This window comes from Hyperoodon ampullatus (genome assembly GCF_949752795.1).
Source record: "Hyperoodon ampullatus genome assembly, chromosome: 13".
Taxonomy (NCBI): Eukaryota; Metazoa; Chordata; class Mammalia; order Artiodactyla; family Ziphiidae; genus Hyperoodon; species Hyperoodon ampullatus.
The window spans coordinates 28,353,048-28,370,534 of NC_136926.1; the positions used below are offsets into that span (position 1 = coordinate 28,353,048).

The 17,487-nt window shown below is 42.4% G+C and overlaps 1 protein-coding gene across 1 annotated transcript; it reads left to right on the top strand.

Moving 5' to 3' along the window:
* Nucleotides 1-10,466: 10,466 nt before the first annotated feature.
* LOC307062522 (dickkopf-like protein 1) lies at nucleotides 10,467-11,174 on the top strand (the record flags this gene model as incomplete). The annotated part of the gene is made up of 1 exon (XM_079718246.1): nucleotides 10,467-11,174. One exon carries the CDS (start codon nucleotides 10,467-10,469, stop codon nucleotides 11,172-11,174), a length of 708 nt encoding a protein of 235 aa, XP_079574372.1.
* Nucleotides 11,175-17,487: the final 6,313 nt, after the last annotated feature.

The window sequence follows — 17,487 nt, forward strand, 5'->3', positions numbered from 1 at the left end:
TTTTCACACAGCACCAAGCAGCTCTCTGACACCAGCTAGGTGCCCTACAATTCAACCCGATCCTGACATGATGGACCTGGAGGTAGCCTCAGAGCCCACAGGGTGAGGACTCAGTTCTGCAAGACTGCCCTCCCCAACTTCAGATACAAATTGAAAGTCCAGTTGTCACCTGTGCTTCTGACCCAGCGGCTGTAAATCAGAGGTTCCCAGTGACATCCCCTGTCTAGAAAATTAATTGAATTGAATTTTCTAGAAAGTCTCACAGAACTCAGAGGAACATTTTACTTACTAGATTGTAAGCTTATTATAAAAGGATACGACCCAGGAACAGCCAGACAGAGGAGACGCCCAGGACAAGGTGTGTGGGAAGGGGCATAGCTTCTGTACCCTCCAGATGCCACCAAATCTCCACATGTCCTCCAGCCCAGGAGCTCTCTGACCCTGTCCTTTTTATGGAGGGTTTATGGGTTTTATGGAGGCTTCCTGACACAGGCATGATTGATTTAAACCTTGGCCATTGGCAATTGAACTCCATCTCCAGCCGCTCTCTACTCCCTGATGGTGGGAGTGGGGGATGGGGGGATGGGGCTGAAAGTTCCAACCCTCTAATCATGTGGTTGGTTCCTCTGGTGACAAGCCAGGTCCTCAGGTGATTCCAACTCCTTTAGGGGCATTCCAAAGGTCCTCTCATTAACATAACAAAAGACACCTTTATTGATCTCCTGACTTAGTAAATTCCAAGGGTTGGAAGAGCCCTGTGCCAGGACTGGTGACAAAGGCCAGATATATATTTCATATTATACATCACAATATAACTTCGTGCCACACAAGTTCATTTGTAGTTACACGGAGTGTACTTGCCCACGGACATGCCTGCTATAGTGGTTCTTGGCCTGTTAGCTCAAGGACAGGGCACTGAGAGGCCACATTCCTGGCATCGTGAAAGGTGCTGCTAACCCCTGTCCAGTTCACCCCCTTCCAGCAGAGCCACAGTAGGGTTGATTTCTCCAACTCACTTTGATGTTAGATCACAGACAATGAGCATGTGAGTAGAAATAGAAACTCACAGGTAAGTATGTGTCAGAAAGGGGGTTCCATCATCCTGGGTCCCTGAGTAACTATGAGACTCCCTGCTAATTCGTGCTGAGCATGTAACATGATGAAAACTAAACTTTTGTTAAGTCGCTGAGACTTGGGAGCTGTTTGTTTCTATAGGATAACCTTGGTTCTCTAATTGGGGCCCTTTGACCAACAGTGTCTGGGAGCTTGTTCAAAATGCAAAATCTCAGTTCTTGCTCCAGACCCACCAGATCTGAATCCGAATTTTAACAAGCTCACCTCATGTTTCATGTAGCTATTCCAGATTGAGAAGCCCTGGCCTAGACCATCCTGACAAGTACAGAAATTGTTACTTAAAAGTGGCTGAATCAATACCGGAAATGGGTGCTCAGAGAGCACAGAGGGCAGTGCCTGTTATGTGGGGAGAGAGCTTGGCTGACAGGTCATCTATGTAGTTATACAGGGAAAGGTCGGAACAGCTGTCGTGTGTGCTGGCTATTGTTGGCTGCATTTAATGAGATCCTACAAGAAAGAGATGAGCAAAGGAAAGAGGGACCTGAATGGCAGCAGGAGTGAAAGAGATTCAAGATGGTAGCACAACAACGTGAATGCACCTGACACCCCGAACTGCAGGCTTAAAAATAGTTAAGATGGTAAATTTTATGTCATGTGTATTTTACCACAATTTTATAAATAAACAAATATGATTCTTCAGTGATACAATTGAAACGATCATTAAAAAAATTTTTTTTCAAGAAAATCCAGTCAGGGGCTTCAGAGGGGGAAGATACAGCTCTTCTCAACCCAATAAGTAAAAGATAAAATTAAGAAAGTTGAATAATGTAGATCAATTAAAACTCAGATTTGGCACAGGATCAAATCAAGGGGGCGGATTTCACCACCATCGCAAATCCTCTGAGTGGCTCCAAGGAAGCTGTCTCAGTGTGAAGTCCTAAGGGTTTATCAGAAGGATCTAGTGAATCCTTTCAATTGCGCAAAATGGTTCCGGGAAAAGAAACTGAAAGCATGACTCTTCCCCTGAGTTGGATAGACTCAAGCATACATATTTAAGATGAGAGCAAGAAAAAGTCTTGGGGGCAAAAAGGAGAAATGCACAGCAAGCCTAGGAAATAAACAGGCTGAGGCCTGCCTTGAATGACATGGCAGCACCGGCTGTGTGGCCCCCTGTTCCACTGTCGTTATATTGGGGAAAATATCAGGTAAGTTGGCCTTTTCGTTTATTGGTCTCCAGATCAAGAGAAGCCACATCTGGGCCTGATGTAGAAACTACCTACTGTTTCAAAGTTATCCCCTCCCTGGAAAGCTCCAATACGCACCCGCCACCCACCTGTGAGAACTGCAGTTACAGCCCTTGTTCTACAACATGTATATTCTGTGCCGCCTAAATTTGTATTTAATTGTATGTAGCAACTTGAACTTTGGAGATTGTTTCCACACACCTTGAAATATTCACGTCTTGAAATAATTCATGCTCCAAAAGCTCTTTTATGGCAGAGATCCTCTAATGGCACTGCCTCTAGCCCCTACTGAGTACAAAGAGTATCCCCAAAATACTTGCTTACTGAAAGACAAAATTTGGGACAGGATATAATGTCAAGTGTACAATTTTATTTTATTACCAGTGTAAGGTCGGATCTTAACAAACGGCATCGCGAAACAGAGGAAAGCTTCAAGTGAGCTTTCTTAGGGGGCGCTCCCGGGCGAGGTTCACTGGTCCGAGAGAAAGGGGCCAGAGAAGTCGCACCCGGGCGAGGATTGGGCAAGATTTTATAGGGGAAGAAGGGAAAGGGGTGTGGTGAATCTGGGAGGGCGCAGGGTATTCCTTATTTGGTGGTCTCTTCGGGTATCATGGCAATATCTAGTGCCGGTTGCATCAGTCTTGGGACCGCTAGTCCCGCCCCTCGAAAGGCGGGAAGGCTGGGCCGGGTGAAAGGTCCCCAGGTCGGTTCCTGGAACTGGGTGGTCCGGAAAGTCTCCAGGTCAGTTTCTGGAACTGGGTAGTTTCTGGAACAGTTTCCGGAGAGTTTCGGTCTGATGCAACCTGTGAATCTGATTGTGTTCCCCTGCCTCGGGCCAGTTGGCCTTACATCCAGGAGTTAAATCATTTTGAACTGATAAATGGCCATCCTATAGGTGATAAATACCGTCAAGAAAACATCATCCTGATTCACCAATGAATGTACCTCCTTATTTTGCAGCAGCTGCTGACAAATTGGCCAGAAGACCAAAGACCCTATGAATATCACAGGTCAGAATGACCAGTTCAAATGGGTCGTCTCGTCTTTCCATTTTATTAACCATTTTTTGAACACATATGTTTACATCAAATACAGTTTCTACAGAAGGAGAAAGGGTTAATATACAATACCGTACAACAGTTTTTGGATTTGTTTTGCAGGGGAGCTTTGTGTTGGGTTTCCAGGGGTCAGCTTATTTACAGATATTTACCGAGTCTCTGTATACAGGTACTACTTCTAAGTGAGGACTTGTCAGAACACTTAGGCTTTTTCTGCAATAGTTATATAGAGATTAAAAGACCTTTGAGCATTTCCTTAAGGACCTTTGTAGAGAAGGTCAGACCTTATCTGCATTCAGGACACACAAAGAGCAGTGAGTCAGCCTGATAAGAGTGAGGCCCCAGGTGGAGCCAGCACAAACCATGAGGGCTGAAGTGTGATTCTGCCCGTGGGATCTCGGCCCTGGTGACCTCAGTCAGCACTCAGAGAGTGCTGTCGGGCAGCAGGCTAAGTACACATTTGGTTAGCAACAGCGACAAACCTCAGCCGAGCACCAGAAATTGCTGTGGCAACAGGGCCACCGAGGAGAGCCGGGAAGCGAGAGGCCAGCTTTCACAGAGCCGGATTCCTGACATGACACACATACCTCGGACTGTGCTTCCCATCACAGTTACGTGGAGCTCACTCATGCCCATGGATACACATGGGAATGTCAGCTAAAAGGTCAGAAAACATTTGAAGGGCTAGCTGCCCCTTTAAACCTCAACCATCAACAACCTGCCAATTTGCCATTTCCCAAAGTTTCGGATGTCTTATTCACTTTCCTGCTCATGCCGGCACCATTTTTTTTGGACTCTGAGCTGCCGGGTGGGGGTCGTGTCTATAAGTTGTGCCTGTGCAAGGCACCCAGGAAGGACCTTCCACACTCATCACTGTGTGACCCTAATGGGCCACTGCTCTGTTTATGTGTTTTCCTTCATTGGGAGCTGTCTAGACATGAATATCCAAAACAAAAGAACCATCCACATGGGGACATCCAGTGGCCACTGGACATAGAGGTCTCCGCAGAGAGATGAAGGATGAGGAGAGCGCGAGTCGTCACAGGAGGGGCCTCTGACTCTAAAGAGGAGCCAGGGGAGGAGCAGAGGCCTGGGGCCAGCCCCTTGAAGAATGCCGATGTTTACCATGGGGGCAAAACGGGGGAGAGAAGTTAGGAAAATGAGGAGAAGCCAGGAGAAGGAGGTGTCACGGAAGAGGGAAGGCTCACAGACCAACCCCCCAAAAGGTCAGCAGGATGCAACCAAGAAGGCGCTGCTGGTTTTGACAGAGCACTTTCTGTGGCACATGCAGGGGAAACCAGGCTATGTGGCTGAGACATGGATGGAGGCATGGCACAACATGTGCGGCCAAATCCCACACCTTCCCTTCCTTCCCTCTTTATTAACAGAGACCAATTTTATTCATGCAGCAAGTTCTGTCCACAACTCTTGGCGATAAAGGAAAGGAAGTGATTGAACGAGAGCAGGGTGGATCTGTGTGGCCGAGATGAACTGCCACGGGTAGGGACGGCACGAAGAGGTTGTCTGTCTGGGTTTATTGTGTGGGGATCAAGGAGTCTTGAGGGATGAAGGTTGACAGCATCACGTACTAAAACCCATTCGGGAAACTGGCGAATACTAGGTGGGTGTTCTGCAAACTCGGTGGGTCCCTCACCTTTGACCACTGTCTGGTGTGCTGATAGGAACCCCTCTTTCCTGTGTGGGGAAATATAGTTCCTGTTCCTTTGTGACCCTTTGAAAAAAATCATTGCAAAAAGACTGACTCTCCTGTCTGAAACCTCCATGCTATCGTCTTGCCTGTACATTATGAAAAACAAATTTATGTCGCTTCAGTGAAACAGCTTCAGAATGCATAGTCTCTGCTGGTTAACTGGACTGTATCCAAGGAACTGATGTAAATATCCCCCCATTCCTCTCCTTTCAGACACATGCAATGGTTTAAATATGTTGAGCATTTCCTGCCCGCAAGCCTCAATAAGCTGCATGCTAACCAGAGCATTCCATGAAGGCAGGAGAGACATACCTGGATAATTAATATTTATTTTTCATTTCACTAGATAAAAAATACTTATTTCTCCCGTGGTAGGCAAAAATTTCCAAAAGTCCTGAAAAAACACATGTGCAGTGAGGCTTCTCTATTCAAATATTCAAACGTCTTTTTAAATTATAAAGAGAAATGAATGGATTTATACAGCTTAGAAGTCTCCCTAGAATTGGTAAAAATTTTGACATAGAAAAGCGCCCTCCTCCCCCCACTCCCAATCTGACATTTTCCAGACTAAACCATTTCTGTTACTAGTTCAGGTCTGCGCAGTAAACTTGGCACGAGGTCAGGTCTGGGCATGATGCTCCCCTGGTGGGGGCAGGGGATGAGAAACAGCACATGATTACATGCATCAAATGTGTATTGATCATGTAAAGCATTGTTCTAGGAACAGCAGTAAAATAAACAAGAGTTCCTGACCTCATGAAACTCTCATGCTATTGCAGAGACAATTAACTATGCCATATACTGACAAATCTCAGAAGAAAGCCAGTACTAGAGAGTGGAGGTAGAGTTCCACCTTATAAAATCGCAATTAAGGAGTGAGGAAGGACCATGCAGACCAAATAGCCTATTCACAAGAAATCCTGCTTGTAATCTGAGGAGGGTCACAGATCAGGCGGAAGATTCTCCCTGGATTCACAGGTCAAAAACATCTCTTTAGGATTGACCTCAAACATTTCCTTGCACTTCAGCAGTCTAAAGAGCTCTTGTGTTCCATAGCTATTCTTATTCATTTGTCAAGATTTATTAAATGTCAAATTAAAAGGCCAGGCACTAGAGTCACACAAAATAATGTATACCCCCAACTCCCTCAAGGAGCACACAGTCTAATGAGAAAGATACACAAGTAAACAAACAAATCACACACACACACACACACACACGTGCATACAATCATACAGTTCCATGAGTACTAAGACGGAGCTTAGTCTCTAAATTGGAGATCAACACCCCCAGGAAGAGTTGACTTTTATGCTTGAAGAAAAGGAAGTAGTTAGCAAGTCAACAGAAGAAAATACTAATTCCATGAGATTTAACAAGTGGTTTTTAAAAAGAATTCTTTCTTCAAATAATTTTCTTAAGCAGAGGGTTAAACAAACTTTCTTTAATGTAAAATTTCATTGATTTTTAATAGGTAATGTATTCTGTGAATCTCTAAATGGAAAATTTAATGTATAGTATTTCCCAAACTTGTTAGACTGAGAATACTTTCTTCACAGGGCACTTATATTTATTAGGATGTGTTTGGTAGCAAGTAAAAAACAAGCCAAATAAATATAGGTTAAACAATAAGAGATTTGTTATTTCATGTAAAATGAACACTACATTCTAGGAATAAGGATAAACTAGAAAGAAATAGACCAGCAAGATCTTAAACTCACACTTGAATCATCTCAAATCCTTATTGGATTAAGAAGATTTGGAATTCTTAGTGCCCCTAGACAAATAGACCATCAGAAGCAAAAATAAGTTTTCTCTGGAGGAAGATAACATCATCAGGAGCCTTGAATTATTTCTGTAATTTTTCATACACAATGTCCAACACTCAATCAAAAATATCCAGCAGACAATGGAAACAGTCCAGATGGGATCCAATGGTGGAGTTATCAAACAAAGACTTAACACAGGAAATACATTAAGTGTAAATTAAGCAAATGCTTCAATTAAAGGCTAAGATTGTCAGACAAGATTTTGAAAATATACTGCTTAGAAGAGACACACCTTAAATATAAGGGCAGAGGAAAGTTGAAAGTAAAAGAATGGAATAAATTATACCACGGTAAATATAAAGTAAAAGAGCTGGGATACTTTAAGGCAAAAAGCATAATTAGAGATAAAGAGATTTACTTTATAATTATAAAAGTTCAATTCATGGAAAATACATAACAGTTCTAAATGTGCATATACTTATACACACGCACACACAGATTCTTCACTGGCAAATTCTATTACATTTAAAAAAAATTATTTATTTACTTTTGGCTGCTTTGGGTCTTCGTTACTGTGCGCGGGTTTTTCTCTAGTTGCGGCGAGTGGGGGCTACTCTTCATTGTGGTGTGTGGGCTTCTCACTGTGGTGGCTTCTCTTGTTGCGGAGCACAGGCTCTAGACGCGTGGGCTTCAGTAGTTGTAGCATGTGGGCTCAGTAGTTGTGGCTCACGGGCTCTAGAGAGCAGGCTCAGTAGTTGTGGTGCATGGGCTTAGTTGCTCCGCGGCATGTGAGATCTTTCCGGACCAGGGCTCGACCCATGTCACCTGCATTGGCAGGCAGATTCTTAACCACTGTGCCACCAGGGAATTCCCTCTATCACATTTAAAGAAGTTATAATGCCAATGTTTCATAAATCTTAAGGATGATATAATGCCAATCTCTCACAAACTTTTCCACCAAATAGAAAAAGAAAACTTCCCTGTGAGTTTTATAGAGCATGTATAACCTTGATACCAAACTTGAAAGATGTTACAAGAAAGGAAAACTACAAATCAATATCAGGTATGAACAAAGATGCAAAAATCCTAAACAAAATATTAACAAACTGAATCCAATAATATATAAAAATGATAATACATTATGTAAGTTGGGTTTATCTCACAAATGAAAGATTCATTTAATATACAAAAATTAGTAAATGGAATTCACTACATTTACAAACTAGAGCAGGAAACTCCTATGATTATCTCAGTAGATCAAAAAGTACACTTGATAAAATTTAACACAAATTCGTGATGAAAACTTTTAGGGAACAAGAACTAGGAAACAAAAACTAGAAAAATTCCTTAACCTCATATCTTACATAATGGTGAAATATAAACTGTTATATGCTCTCACCACTTTTGTGCAGCATTGTACTGTGCACCCTAGATGGTATAATAGGGTGAGAAAAAGAAATAAAGATCAGAAAAAAATAAAAGTGTCATTATTCCCAGATAGTTACTCCTGGTAGTGTGTAAATCTGTACAATCACTAAAGTTAAATATATAATATTTTTAATAAGAAAGTTGAATATATCTATGTACCTATATCTATCTATACATATGTATAACAGAGATCGCATGGACCACACAGCTTGTAATATTTACTACACTGCTCTTTACCGAAAAGGTTTGCTGACCTCTTCTCTACAGAGGTCATTCAGGTACATGGAATCAGACAATATATAATCTTTTGAATCTGACTTCTTTCATTTAGCATACTATTTCTGAGGTTCATTTATCTTGTATCATGTATAAGAAGTTCATTTCTTTTTGTTGCTGAATATTCAATTGTAAGGATAGACCACATTTTATTTATCCATTCGCCAGTTGATAGACATGCGGATTGTTTCCATATTTTAGCTGCTACAAATAATGCTGTGAACATTCACATACAAGTCTTTGTGTGGACATATGCTTTCATTTCTCTTGGGTGGACAGAAGTTCTGGGTCATAGGGTGAATTTATGTTTAAATTTTAAGAAAATGTCAAACTGTTTTCCAAAGTGGCTGCACTGTTTCACATCCTCACCAGCGACGTTTGAGACTCCATTTTCACCACATCCTCCCCAACACTTGTTATATTCTGTTCATTTTGGTCATGCCATTTTAGTGGATGAAAAGTGGTATTGTGTTGTGGTTTTAATTTGGATTTCTGAATGACTAATTATGATCAGTTTTTTCCCTGTGCTTTTTAGCCATTTGTCTGTCTTCTCTTGTAAATGTCTATTCAAATATTTTCCCATTTGTAAACTGGATTGTTTGCCTTATTTTTGAGTTTTAAGAGCTCTTTGTATATTCTGGATACACGTCCTTTATCACAAATATGATTTGCAAATATTTTTTCCCATTCTGTATGTTGTCTATCCATTTTCTTAATGGTGTCTTTTAATGCACAAAGTTTTTAATTTTGACAAAGTCCAATTTATCAATTTTTTAAATGGATGCTTTTGGTATCATATCTAAGAAATCTGACTAACCCAAGGTCATGAAGACTTTTCCCTATGTTTTCTTCTAAAAGTGTTATAGTTTCCGTTCTTAAATTAGGTCTTGAATCCATTTTAATTTTTGCATATTGTGTAAGGTAAGGGTCAAAATTGTCCCATCACCATTTGTCAAAAAGACTCTTTTCCCTGTATATCTTGGCACCCTTCTTGAAAATCAATGGACTTAAATATGAGTTTATTTTTGTACTCTACATTCTGTTCCATTGATCTGTATGTCTATCTTTAGGCTAATATCACCCTGTTTTGGTTACTGTAGATTTATTGAAAGTTTTGAAATCAAGAAGTGTTAAGTCCTCCCATGTTGTTCTTTTAAAAAATTGCTTGATACTGGATCCTTTGCATTAATATATAAATTTTAGGATCAGTTTGTCAATTTCTACAAAAAAACTTGCTGTAATTCTACAGGGACTGTGTTGAATCTATAGATCAATTTGGGAGAGGTGACATCTTAACAGTAGAGTGTCCCAATCCATGACATGGAATGTCTCTCTACTTAGATCTTTAATTTCCCTCAGCAATATTTTATAGTTTTCAGTGTACAAAACCTATGCTTTTTTTTGTTAGATTTATTCCTAGGCATTTTATTATATTTTTTCTTAAGATCATTTTTGAATTGTTTAGTACTAGCACATAGAAATATAACTGTTTGGACTCCGGCACGATGGCCACGATCAGAGAACAGAGGCAACACTGGTTCTCCAGGGCTGAGGTCAACCGACAGGAGCGTGGTCTGACTATGGGGGTGTGAACTTGAAATCAACGCCTGGCTCTGGCTCAAGGGGCGTGGCCCTTCCCTTAAGGGCGTGACAGTCCAATAGAGGGCTGGGCTCATGGGTGAGGTCAACAAACGGGGGCGTGGTCAGACAATAGAGGCGAGTCTAGGCCTGAGGAGCTCATCCAACGTTCCAGGTATCCGGCCTGGGCTGGAGATCAGAACTGTTTGGATTTAACAGTCCGTGGACGGCCAGAGTCTTGAGAGTCAGGTGACCGGGCTGTGGTCTAGTATAAAGGCGGGTCCCAGAAGAAGGGGCGGGGCGTGGGAGAAGCCTCCCGGCCGGCCCCACAATGTGGCACCCACTGGTCTTGTTGCTGCTGCTCCCCTCTGCCTTGATGCCCCCCTCCACTGCAGCCCCGATCCGCGATGGTGACGCCCAGGAGAGCTCCTCGGGTTTTCTAGGTCTCGAGAGTCTGCTCCAAGGCTTCATCCGGCTTTTCCTGAAACCCCAGGATGACCTGCTGTGGGTCATGGACAGCTTCTTCTCTGCTCCTATGGACTTCCAGGGCCTCCCTAGGAACTACCACTATGAAGAGAACCAGAAGCACAGGCTGGGAGACAAAACTCTCTCCGGCCACCTCCAGACTGACAAGGTGACCAACAACGAGACAGGAGAGGTGCTGATCTCTGAGAAGGTGGTGGCATCCATTGAGCCAGGAGAGGGGAGCTTGCAGGGTGACTGGAAGGTACCCAAGAAAGAGGAGAAGGAGGCCCTTGTGCCTGTCCCAAAGGCCGTGGACAGCTTCCACCTGGAACCCCACCCTCGAATGGCCTTCTGGATCAGGAAGCTGCCACGGCGGAGGTCCCACCAGGATGCCCAGGAGAGCGACCACTGGCTCAGTGAGAAGCGACACCACCTGCAGGCCATCCGGGATGGGCTCCGAAAGGGTACCCGCGAGGACGTCCTCGAAGAGGGGACCCAGAGCTCCTCTCATGCCAGGCTGCCTGCCCGCAAGACCTACTTCCTGTATATCCTCAGGCCCGCCCAGCAGTTATAGGGGTGGGGACCGGGGAACACCGGCATGTACCCCCCGACCAGACCCCACCCCAGGCACCATATGGAAATTAAACATTTTCTTACATCCAGCAAAAAAAAAAAGTAACTGTTTTTTGTACATTGATCATGTATTATGTAACTTTGCTGAACTCATAGTTTTTTGATGGATTTTTTAGAATTTTCTATATATAGTTATCTGCAAGTAAAAGACAGTTTCACTTATTCTTTTCCATCTGAATGCCTTTTATTTCTTTTTCTTGCATGATTACACTGGCTAGAACCTATGTAGCAAGAGTGAACATCAGTGCCTTATTCTCAATTTTCTTTCAACAAGCATGATGTTAGCTGTAGGTTTTGGTAGATGCCTTTTTTTGTGTGTGTGTGTGTGTGCAGTACACGGGCTTCTCACTACTGTGGCCTCTCCTGTTGTGGAGCACAGGCTCCAGATGCACAGGCTCAGTGGCCATGGCTCACGGGCCCAGCCGCTCCACGGCATGCGGGATCCTCCTGGACCGGGGCACGAACCCGTGTCCCCCACATCGGCAGGCAGACTCTCAACCACTGCGCCACCAGGGAAGCCCTTTGTAGATGCCTTTTTGATCACAGTGAAGTTTCCCTTCTATCCCAAGTTTGTTGAGAGTTTTATCACGAAGGGATGTTGGATTTAAAATACTTTATCTATTGAAATGTTCACGCTGTTTTCTCCTTTATTCTATTAATACAGTGTTATATTGATTTTCAGATATTAAAACTTCCTTGCATTACTGGAATAAATCCTACTTAATCATGGTGTATAATCCTTTTTATATGCTGCTAGATTCTGTTTATTAGTATTTTGTTGAGGATTTTAATCACTATATTCATAAGAGATATTGGTCTGTAGTTTTCTTTTCTTGTGATGTCTTTTCCTGGCTTTGGGTGGTATCAGGGAAATACTGGCCTCAAAGAATGAGCTGGGAAGTATTCCCTCCTCCTCTTTTTTTTAAAATATTGATTTATTTGGCTGCACCAGGTCTTAGTTGCAGCATGCAGGACCTTCGTTGCAGCATGTGGGATCTAGTTCCCTGACCAGGGATCGAACCCAGGCCCCCTGCATTGTGAGCTCAGAGTCTTAACCACTGGACCACCAGGGAAGTCCCTCCTTTGTGTTCTGTAAGAGTTTGTGAAGGACTGGCATTATTTCTTCTTTAAATATTTGATAGAAATCACCAGTAAAGTCATCTGGGCCTGAGTTTTTCTTTGTGGAAGATTTTTAAGTATTAATTCAATTTCTTTACTATTCAGATTCTCTATTTCTTCTTGAGTGTTTCAGTATTTGGGGTCCTTTTGTCTTTGTAGGAATTGGTCTATTTCATTTGTCTGATTTGTTGACATAAAATTGTTCATATTATTCCCTTATAATCCATTTATATATTGTAAATTTGATAGTAAATTCCTTTCATTCCTCATTTTGGTAACTTTTCTTTTTTTCTTGGTCAAGTGTGTCAATTTTGTTGATCTTTATAAAGGATTTATTTCACTGATATTCTCTCTTGTTTCTCTGTTTTCTATTTCATTTATTTTCCCCTCTAATCTTTATTTCCATCCTTCTTACTTTGGGTTTAGTTCTCCCACCTCCTCATTATTTAAGTGGAATCTTAGGTTATTGACTTGAGATCTTTGTTTTCTTTCCCAATATAGGTGTTTACAGACAAAAATTTTCCTCTAAGCAATGCTTTGGCTTCATCCCACACATCCTGATGTGTTTTGATTTTCATTCAGTGAAAAATATTTTCCTATCTTCCTTGTGATTTCTTCTTTGACCTACAAGTTATTAAAATCTTTTTTGGTTTAATTTCCAAATATTTGTGGATTTCCCAAATTTTCTTCTGCTGTTGACTTCTAATTAAATTCTACTGTGGTACGAAAAATACTTTGTATGGTTTTTTTTTTTTTTTTTTTTTTTTTTTTGCGGTACGTGGGCCTCTCGCTGTTGTGGCCTCTCCTGTTGCGGAGCACAGGCTCCGGACGCGCAGGCCCAGCGGCCATGGCTCACGGGCCCAGCTGCTCCACGGCATGTGGGATCCTCCCGGACCGGGGCACAAACCCATGTCCCCTGCATCAGCAGGCGGACTCTCAACCACTGAGCCACCAAGGAAGCCCCTTTGTATGGTTTTAATCCTTTTAATTGTATTGACATTAGTTCTATGGTCTATTCTGGAGAATACTTCATATACACCTAAGAAGAATGTACATTTTGCTGTTGTTGGGTGAAGTGTTCTATAGATGACATTTAGTTTAAGCTGGTTGATAGGGTTGTTCCAAGTCTTTTATATCCTTGCTGGATCAGGGTTATCTTTTAAAAACATAAAATAAATGACCTCATTCGTATAATCCTCTTGTGGCTTTCTACTGACTTTAGAATAACAGATTTCTCCCACTCCTACCTATCTCTATGCATTCATCATGTACCACTCTCCACTTTGCTCAATTAACTCAATTAGCAAGCTAAAGCTATCCTTGTATTCTGTTATTGATAAGATCCATTATAAAGATACAATTAAAATGGTGTGGTACTGGTACAAGGAAAAATAAACTGATCAGTGAAACAGAATAGAGTCTAGAAACAAAATCACACATATATGATCACCTTTTACATGACAAAGGTGGAAAACTGGTATCGTAAGAGAAGGATGGTTTTTCTCAATAAATAATGCTGGGACAACTGGAAATCCATAAGAGAAAACTTCTACCTTAAATCCTATTTCACATTATTAACAAAAATAAATTCAGTAAGATTTCTGATTTAAAAGTGAAAGGTAAAACAAAAAAGATTTTAGAAGAAAACACAGAAGAACATCTTCATGATCCTGGTTGGAATATGCAAAGACTTCTTAAACAAAATATGCCGACTATAAAGGAGAACATTGGTAAATTGTATAGTAAAATTAAGAGCTTCTTTTCACCAAATATATTCTCACAATACGATACATTCAACAATGGATTCATATCCAGAATAAACATATTTTAAAAACCAACAAGTCAATACAAAAAAGATAGTCTACCCAATATAAAAATGGGCAAAACTTGAACAGATATTTCACAAGAGGACAAAGCCCAATAAGCATATGAAAAGTGCTCAGTCATTAAGAATCAGTAAAATGAAAACTAAAGCCACAATGAGATACCACTATGTGACACTACTGAGTGTTGGTGAAAAGTGGGACAACTGGAACTTGGAAAACCTGTTGGGTAGAGTCCAATAAAGCTAAGCATGATGTCTGTACTATGACCCTGCAATTCTACTCCTAGGCAGAGAGGAGTACCTGTGCCCCAAAGTTCACGGACTAGAATATTTGAAGCAGTACTATTAATAGTATTTCCCAAACTGGGAATGAACCAAACATCCATTGGATAAATAACACGTGGTTTATTCACGCAATGGAATACTATACAGCCATGAAAAAGAACCATGTACAAATACATGCAACAAAATTCTCATATACTGTCGACCAAATAAGCCAGTACAAAAGAATACATACTGTTTGATTCTTTTCATATAACATCCAAAAACAGACAAAAGTAACCTATGCTCTTAGAAGTTGAGATAGTGGTTACCCTTGGGAGGCAGCTACTGGAAGGGAGCAGGAGGAGCTTCTGTATTGTTTGATATGGGTGCTGACTATATGCGTGTTTTCCGTTTGCGAAAAACACCAACTTTTTAATATATGTGTTACTCTTCAATAAAAAGTTAAAATAATGTGCCTCTGCCTGGATAATCAGCTCAGACTGAAGAGATGATTCCTCTCGCCATCCTCTCAACTATTTGCCAATCCCAAAGTGTCAGCCCCTAACATACAAACTAGATTTGCTCTAGGTCTGGCTGCCAAAGGAGTAGGCCTACCAAAATGTGAAATCCCAGTTTAAACCTTTGCCTTCCTGCCTATGAATTCTTCACTTACCCTCCTCCCTAGTACACTCAAGGGCCCTCCTGCTCTCTCTGCCCCAAATCCTTACTCAGGAGGAAATGCTCCTCTTAGGGAACATTTAAATAAGTATCAAAGTTTTGCACCCAAAGGATGGAGCTCCAATAGTTAATGTTTCCAGTTGCAGGTAGCGGATGAGCAAGGAGTCCTCTAGGCCTAACACCCTGGAGGCATGTAACGTGCAACTGGAGTGCAGGCCCGACCTGGGGGTTATGGGGTGTTCAAATCTTGGTTTTGCCTTGGGCAACTTTGTGTCCTCTCTGTCTCTCGACTTCTCATCATTAAAACAGGGATAATAGTGCTTACCTCATACAGTTGTTCTAAGGATCACATATAATACATTTAGAAAAGTGACTGACATAAGGGAAGAACTTAGTAAATGTTAGCTGTCAACATGGCTTTACCCAGGGTATACTGTCCCCAAGAACACATGGCCTGGGGTAAGTCTAGGTAGCAGAGGGCTTTGGAGCTCACCCAAGTCTTGCCAGGCAAACCCAGGAGAGTACTCCTGTGTGCCCTATACTTGTTAGGTAGTGCAGTGAGAAGCAGGCACACATGCTCCACGGCTAAATGGGAATGGAGCAGGAATTGGGAAGGACATGAGGTGGAAGAGTTGGCTGTCCCCCAGCCCCAGTCCCACGTATATCTGCTAAATAAGTTTATCATTAAATAAATGCATGCATCAGTCACTGTTATCGACTGCCTTCAAAGAATCAGAAATGCTGTTGTCAGAGGGTGAGAAATGAAGAAACTTCCTATCAGGTGTGTAGCATTTGATGTAACATCGACCAGGGAGGTGGTGATATCATACATCCATGCTTCCTGTTTGACCAAACGGCCATGGGCATTATGGTACAACTGTTATTACAGGGCCGTGGTCCCTGGGTCTGGCCTCTACTTTGAAAACCTGAGGTAGACAACAAAAAATCAGTTCCTATTAATCATGTTCAGTAGCTAGAATATTTACACTGGCAGTTCTTCCCCACAGGCAGATTTGCACAAGAAGCCAAATCCTCATTAGGATACTTGAAGACTTACCAAAATAACATAATGCAATAAACTAAGACAGGCTGAATAAATACCCAGAAGAGCTAAAGGGACTGCAGATCTGGACAGCTGACAGCTGACAGCTGACAATGCTTCTGTGGTCTCTCCTCTGCTGATCCACATCACTCCCACCTCCAAGCCCATCTCACTTGTACCCCTCTGCTCTGATGCCCTATAAATACTATCAATGTGAATTTAGGGAGCAATCATACTTCCTCAATTTCCAAGTTTGGGGAGGGGTAGGCTAGGAAACCCTGTACTAATAATCTACCTTTCAGAGTCATCACAAAGATTAGTTAATTTAAGTCACAGTCTCTAATCAATCCTTCTCTCTCTGAAGGCAAATTCCTCTGGGGAGTCACAGTGGAGTGGAGGCTTGGTGGCCCAAGTGCACAGTCACCACCCGCAGGTTAGGACACTCCCCTTAGAATGCAGTGGGAAACGGCCAGGTTCTCTCCCTTGTTTTATTGGATTCCAGGCCCAAAGAGTTCCATTTGTGTGCTCTCAGTTACACCACAACCAGCCAGGTTCCCAGCCCATTCCTCACGATTTCTTTCCACAAATGCTGTAGCTGATTCTCACTTCTACTTTCATCCTCAGAGGACAAACTGGAAATGCCCTTGAGCCACTTCCAAGAGCAGCTTACATCACTGGCTTGACAATGAAAAGCCATCCTACCTCTCCTAACAGTTTCCACTAGTCTTGGATAGAAAATCACCAAATATTTAGACTGCAGATGTGTGTGGAGGAATCCCACAAGCTTTTACCCTGGTGATGGCAGTTCTTCTTCAATCACTGCCCAGACACCTAACTGCAGCAGGAGACGTCAGGGAGGAAGGGCAGAGAAGGCAACAAGGCCACCAAAGCTCGAAGGGCAATGGCTGGGATGCCGCACCCTCTGGTGAGGCTCCACCCACCCCTCCACACATGCCAGCCCACTCAGACCAAGAGCCCACTCCAGCTCTCTGTGCACCTTTCTATCCACTAAAGGTCTGGGGACCCCACCTTCCTTTCGTCTTGGTTTTGCCATCACAAATTACTCCACCATTTGGGGATTCTTCTCTCTCCCAAATTACCCATGGAGTGGACAGAGCAGAAGGAGGTTAAAAATATGCCTTATGACTTGCTTAGAATAAACTAAGACCATTACATGAGGACAGTGGTAGGAAATAACAGAGAAGTTTTTCATACTCTACCCAAACTATCACAATACTTTCTGGCACCTCCCCCAGAACTGAAATGAACCTAGGCATGTAACACCAAGAGCTCACCACCCCTACCTCCCCAGCACCAGCACCAAAC